Here is a 7,065-nt window from a genome sequence, read left to right as displayed (position 1 = left end):
AAATATAAAAAGTTTAGTCATTTATTACTTTGCCTTCCATATTATTGGTGGAAAGATTGTCCTAAGAGATAGTTTTTTATGATAAGGGGTGGTTAGGCCTGGAGAAATAGTGTAGGAGCTAGGTGAGAGTTTAATTGCGCCACTTGACCTAGATTGGATGTGACACTCTTTTTTTATTTTGCATAATCCAACTAAATATTAATTCTTAACAAAAAAGAAAGAAAAAGTTCTTAAAACAAGTAAAACTTCCCGTTACGTGGAGAAACATGGAGATGGCGATAAGCACGAAGGAGGAAAGAGTGTAGAAGGATTTTGAGAGTTGAGTCTAGAGACAAGAATTGAGAAGAGACAAGTACGTAAAATGAAGGGGAAAAAAATAGCTTAGATGAAGAGAGAAAACCGGCATGGGTAAGGGGAGATAAAGAGAGTTGACTAATATTTTGATTTTATTATGCACTCTTTTAAAATACTATATTTGTTTTTTAGGAAACACACCTCTTGTTGCAACTAATGGCCAACGCGCGCATGATATCTAGCGGCAGCCCTCCTCTACCTCCCATAAATATTGCCTCCCATTTTGTGTTGAAACCATCGAATCTGTAACATAGAATTACTTCTGGGTGGCGAGAGAGAGAGAGAGAGAGAGAGATGGGTAGTTATATCGAAGAAAACTCGGCTTCTCCAGTCAAACTGCCAACGATAAAGTTCACCAGGCTATTCATCAATGGAGAATTCGTAGATTCAGTTTCAGGTTTGTTTCTGTACCTCTCTCTATCTTTCCCAATCGTACTGAATCAGTCGTACGCGCGCACACGAGTATTCTTGCCTGATTCATTCATCTAACCTTTTCACCAGTAGCATTTATGATGGAATTTTCCTTGTGTCCTCTTTCCAAAATCAACATCTTCGCTATAGGCCTTCTCTTTCTTCATGTTTTAACATGAACAGCAGGCTAAGTAAGTAATATATCTGTTCATCGTCCCTGTCTTTGGCTCCCCATCGAGCACGATTCGGTGTTAGCTTATGTTGTTTGTTAGCCATGAAAAAAGATGTCTCGAAATGAAAATCATAGTTTTTCTCACCATAGACTCTCTCAAGGAAAGAAAAAATCCAATCGAAAAATGAAACAATTTTCTTCACTCTGTCACTACAAAATGGCAGCAGCTGGAAAATATTATCGTCATTTCATTTACTGATTCCATCTGGGCTAAATGTTAGTACTGTCAGTTTCCTTGTAAAACAGCTATCTGTGTCTGCACAAGGTAACTTACCTGAGAACATTATAATATTTGACGAATTTTTTAATTTATTTTGTACTTTAAATTTTTTTATTAAAAAGGAGGAAATATCTATTTTATAAAATATTTGTTAAATAAAAGTCTTGAATCATGGTGCGAATAAATTTTACATCAAGTTGGCACTGTGACTCATGATGGTCTGCACAATAATCATATAATATAAAAGGGGCACCAACAACTTAATAAAAACATATGGATTGCTTGTCAGTTTGTGTATAGTTGCTCTAATATTTTTTTGTCGAATAATTGATTTAACAATGCATGATATTTTATGATATAAACTTTCGTATCCACTGACGCGCAGTGAATAAGACAGCTAATATTATAAAGTACAATTAACACTGGTAAGAATATTTTATTTTCAAATTTTTCATCTTAACCTTGATCGACTAGGTGAAAAGGTTTTTTTTTTTTTTTTAATTTAAATACAATTTTCCAGGTAAAACTTTCGAGACGATCGACCCAAGAACAGGAGAGGTTATAGCTAGAGTTGCAGAAGGAGACAAAGAGGACGTGGATTTGGCTGTGAAGGCTGCCCGCAAGGCATTTGATGACGGTCCCTGGCCTCGCATGTCTGGTGCTGTACGTAATCCTAACCAACACTCATCTATTTTTCTTTCTTTTTTTTCTTTTTTAATCTAAGCTATACATTAAAAAAAAAAAAAAAAAAACTAAACGTTTAGATAAATTATTAAATAAAAGATATATTATTCTAATTCGCCATCTAATTTATTCTAGCCCCTACGGTCTGAAATTGATTGCGTGATTCGCAGTGCTTTGAAAAATTAGTGTAAAAGTATATTGACGAATTCGCTACAGTTTTCAACTCATGACATAACACGCATTTCTAAGTCATAATCTGCAGTTAGATTATACAATTCAACCAATTTTTAGAGACTTATTTAATAATTTATAGTTTATATTTTTTTTTTATTGAGAATTTGTTGACCATTACACCTATATTGAATCTATTTGAAAGTATCATTATTGTTGTTTTTTAAAATGTATTTCATGGTGAAATGCATCAAAATATTTTTTATATTATTTTTAAAATTATTTTTTAAATCAACACATTAAAACGATCCAAAACATAAAAAAAATTATTATTATTTTTTAAAATAAACACGGGTATAACCATTTTTTCAAATGTTCTCTAAATAGCTTCCTTCCATTGAATAACAATAATAATCAAATAAATTATAAAATCATTAAAACTCAAATTTAACTCATTGAAATAAGTCATCATATACATTATTTTTGCACCATTCATAAGTACTAAAATTTAAAATATTTAGAAATACAGCTAATATGTTAAATAATTAATTAATTTTTTAATTTAAAATAATTTAATTTGTTTTTAGGTGTATACTAGTAGCAGGTAATAACTATAAATTAAAATTACTGCGAGCTAGCATATGTAAAATTTAATTTTAAACTTAATTCAAATTCAAGAAATTTAGTTTTGTTTTTTTTATTTGAAATTTGAAATTTTAAAATAAGTGATGATGTTAACGAGAATGAATTTAAGATTCATATGGTATCGATATTGGAGTTGTTTCTTTAGGTTTTTGCCTTTTTATTTGAAAAATCTTGTTGTTGCATGTTGATTGGTACGTACGCACACACGTAGTCCTATATATGTTAATTTGTTTTTATTTGAAACATCTTGTACGCGAGCACACACACGTAGTCCAATATATGGTGTTGGCTAGTGACACGTGGCTAATGTCAAACATGAAAAATGAGGTGACATGATGAGCCACGACTCTACTCTCTAGCGCAGCGTATATTAGGTTGTCCAAAAGGATCGGCACACTTGCAGATGATGATCTTGTATGTACTCTATTTTTAAAAATTTTAATAATCTAGTTTAAAACAAAGCATTAAAAAAGTGGTTTGTATTTTTAAAATTAATTATTTTTTCAGATTAAAATTATTTTTTATAAAAAAAAAAAATTATATATATATATATATATATATAAAGAGTGCTCAATCTATTATTATTGTATACTTAGACTCATTTTACTAAGAATTAGAATAATATAATATTTTTTTAAAAAAATAAAAATTACGGAATTAACTATTTGAGATAATAGGATTCTTTTCACAAAATTAATTATTTATGACAGAAAAATAATTAAAGATAACTCAATTTTTCAATATTTGTAGTACAATACAATGATTAAATTATGTTTAGAAGCAAAAAGTTTTAAATTAACATCTACAGCTTTTTTGAATTTTTATTTTTTTTAAAAAAAATAATATAACTAAATTACTTTTAAAAATAAAAATCTTTGAAATGGCATTAATTAAACGGGTATTTAAGAGCTTTTTGAATTTTTACTTTTTTTAAAAAATGATAATATAACTAAATTACTTCTAGAAATAAAAATCTTTAAAATGATATTTAGGGAATTTTTTTTATATTTTTATTCTAATTTTTTTAGTTAGAATCAAGTTAATTAAAAAATAATTTAATATTTTAATAAATATAAAATATTATTTAAAAGCAAAAGGTGTTGCACTTGCTAGCGAATAAGGCAAAGATTCTTGTTCTTTGTATATAAGTTTTATTTTATTATATTATTTTTTAAAAACATTGATTGTCGGTTGTTAATGTTATTTTGGAGAGAGAAAGATGTGAGACAGTATGTGGTTTGTTGTTCCCATAACTTCTCTCTTAGTCATTTCATCTTTTTTTTAGAATTTTTTAGTTCCCGATGATATAAAGTGCAGGGAAAGTGAAAACACCATCAACCTATGTAAGAGTTTTTTTTTTTTTTAATATCTCTAATTAAATTGTTTTTAGTAGTTCTATTTAAAAAAAATAACATTATGATAATTTTTAAAAAAATTTAATGATATTTATTTTTTAAAGAAAAAATTTATTTCTTAAGAAATTCATTTGTTTTTTAAACAAATTTCTCAATTTAAATTATGTCTTTAACAGTATTTTTATTTCAAATAATTTTATTGTCAATATAAAATAATAGTTTAATCTCGCAATTGACAAAACCACATATAGTAAAGAAACAAATTATATATTTCATAACCATTTTCAAATTTTAAATTGAATCTTATACATTCATGTTGGCCTTTTTCATAGACAGATTTTAGATTCATTTATCAATTCTTCGTAACAATTTTGTTTGTTATATTCAATTTTTTTTTATAAAAATAAAAATGCTGCTACTTTGTTACTACTAAATATTAATAAAAAAATAAAAAATTAAATTAAATAAATAAGACAAAAAAGCTAAAACAAGAAGAGTGTTCATTTTACTATTTTGTTACTATTCATAAAATCTTAGAAGATTATTCATGTCATTATCGTGCTGTGTATGCTCTCAGCATATATGATGTGCCACAACTTATTTTTACATTACATTAAATATCATAATTGCAAAATAAAATTTCAAGATATAGTTAAAAGGTTATTGAAAGAATAATCACCAACATTAACAAAAAAAAAAGGTTTTTTTTTTTTTCATTTGCACTATTCAAGAGGCATGTTTTTCTACACTTTGATCCCTATAATTTTCATACCTTTCATATCAAGCATGAAACTTTATTTATATTACATTTTAGTTCTTTATAGTTGAGAGAGGTAAGAGTAAACTTAAGGGGAAAAAAAAGGAAAAAGAAAGCTTTCGTTCGACCTCATTTTAGCTACCAAAACCATGATCTTGATGTTAATGAATTTTTTTTGGAAGAAGAAATTTCGATTAAGGTAATTTGATCCTTTAATTATACCCAAAAAATAGATTGAAAAAAAAAAACATGCACTCCGGCTTGGCTCAAGTCCAAGAGCACCTGGCCTTACATTACAGGTTATAGAAAAAAAAAATGATATTTAATGTAATGTGAGTGGAATTAAAACCAGGTTATAAACTAAAAATTTTGTGAAAAGGATAGATTGCAGATGAAGTGGAGCGCTATAAAGCAGAGGTTTATTTGGAAATTTACATTTTCGACATTCAAAATATGAGGCAAATGGATTCGTAACAAATAAACAAGAACGCATATTTTTATACACAACAATTCTGTTTATGGGTTGGTGCGATGCTAACAGGAAGGATGATCTTGTTTTGTTCTTGAAATGTGACCTGCAGGAAAGAGGAAGGATTATGATGAAATACGCAGACATAATTGATGAGCATATAGAAGAGTTAGCTGCACTGGACGCCATTGATGCTGGGAAGCTGTTTAGCTGGGGCAAAGCTGTGGACATTCCGACTGTAGCACGTCTAATACGTTATTATGCAGGTGCAGCTGATAAAATTCATGGAGAAGTGTTGAAGATGTCCCGCGAGCTTCATGGATACACGCTGCGTGAACCCATCGGTGTTGCAGGGCATATCATTCCCTGGAACTTCCCTAGCTCCATGTTCTTTATGATGTCAGCCCCCGCCTTAGCTGCCGGCTGCACCATGATTGTAAAACCAGCCGAGCAGACACCTCTTTCGGCTCTATTTTATGGTCATCTAGCCAAGCAGGTAAGCTTGGCAAGCCGTTATTGTCTTTTGATGCAGAGCTGTAATATTCCTCACCGGCTCTCTTATAACCCTGTAATAAGCGAGATTGATTCTGCAGTGCCCTCATTAAAGTTCTTGGAGTAATTTGCTTACGTTTATTTTATTTGATAATGAATCAGGCAGGAATGCCTGATGGAGTGATCAATGTAATAACGGGATATGGACCCACGGCTGGTGCTGCCATTGCATCTCATATGGACATCGACAAGGTGATGTCTAGCTAGCTAGTTGGGTCACTTGATATTATTTTTTGTTTGATTTTCAAGAAATTGGAAAGGATTTTAATTATTCTCTACGAGCTAAATGTTGAACCTTGTATCTGTGTCCTGGTCTTTTCAGGTATGTTTTACAGGGTCTACCGAAGTTGGACGGAAAATAATGCAGGCTGCAGCAACAAGCAACTTGAAACAAGTTTCACTTGAATTAGGAGGCAAATCACCTCTCCTAATTTTTGACGATGCTGATGTAGATAAAGCTGCAGATCTTGCTCTCCTTGGCATCCTGTATAACAAGGCAAACATGTTTCCCTTGTGTGATCAACTCAATGATGAATTCAGATTAAAATGCAGAGTGCTAACCTTTTTGCTTGGAGAGTGATAATCAACTTCCTTGCATTCATATTTCCAGGGAGAAATTTGCGTGGCGAGTTCCCGTGTTTTTGTTCAGGAAGGGATTTATGATGAATTTGTAAAGATATTGAAGGAGAAGGCAAAAGATTGGGTAGTTGGGGATCCTTTTGATCCAAGGTCTCGCCTAGGTCCCCAGGTAGGGAATGATCATGGATCGATGCATGAGTTTCTTTTTTTTTTTAGAATATTTAAAAAGCTCGCAAGCCCCTACTTCCCACACAAATTCGTAATATGTGTTTCTTAATTATGTTCAGGTTGATAAGCAGCAGTTTGATAAAATTCTTTCGTACATCGAGCATGGAAAACGAGAAGGGGCCTCTTTGCTAACAGGCGGTAAACCTGTAGGCAAGAAGGGATATTTCATTGAGCCTACAGTTTTCACAGATGTTAAGGTAAACTTCCTGAATCATAAGTTCTTATGAACCTTCGTTTTACTAATTCTTAGCGACAAATTGCTCAGGAGGAGATGATGATAGCAACAGATGAGATTTTTGGACCGGTAATGTCACTCATGAAGTTCAAGTAAGTACACTACTCGGTCATTAGTTTCTGCTTTCCCATGAATTAGGAAGGAAAATCCATGAAGCACTTGCTGGTAAATAA

At 30.9% G+C, this 7,065-nt stretch overlaps 1 protein-coding gene across 1 annotated transcript; it reads left to right on the top strand.

Annotated features, from left to right (window-relative positions):
- The first annotated feature begins 489 nt into the window (after positions 1-489).
- Positions 490-7,051, top strand: LOC118050665 (aldehyde dehydrogenase family 2 member C4). Its single transcript, XM_035061072.2, has 8 exons — positions 490-751; positions 1,738-1,880; positions 5,411-5,794; positions 5,953-6,042; positions 6,173-6,346; positions 6,461-6,598; positions 6,717-6,854; positions 6,923-7,051. The coding sequence occupies exons 1-8, from the start codon at positions 649-651 to the stop codon at positions 6,986-6,988; spliced, it is 1,236 nt and encodes a 411-aa protein (XP_034916963.1). The 5' UTR covers positions 490-648; the 3' UTR covers positions 6,989-7,051.
- Positions 7,052-7,065: the final 14 nt, after the last annotated feature.

This window comes from Populus alba, chromosome 18, assembly GCF_005239225.2.
Source record: "Populus alba chromosome 18, ASM523922v2, whole genome shotgun sequence".
Taxonomy (NCBI): Eukaryota; Viridiplantae; Streptophyta; class Magnoliopsida; order Malpighiales; family Salicaceae; genus Populus; species Populus alba.
This window is presented reverse-complemented; position numbering and strand designations above follow the sequence as displayed.

Bases quoted from the DNA above. Each gene is read 5' to 3' on its own strand.
- LOC118050665 (XM_035061072.2), top strand. From the start codon at position 649: ATGGGTAGTTATATCGAAGAAAACTCGGCTTCTCCAGTCAAACTGCCA. The intron at 1,881-5,410 runs GTACGTAATCCT...TGTGACCTGCAG, and splicing joins GGCCTCGCATGTCTGGTGCT to GAAAGAGGAAGGATTATGAT. The intron at 6,855-6,922 runs GTAAACTTCCTG...CAAATTGCTCAG, and splicing joins CAGTTTTCACAGATGTTAAG to GAGGAGATGATGATAGCAAC.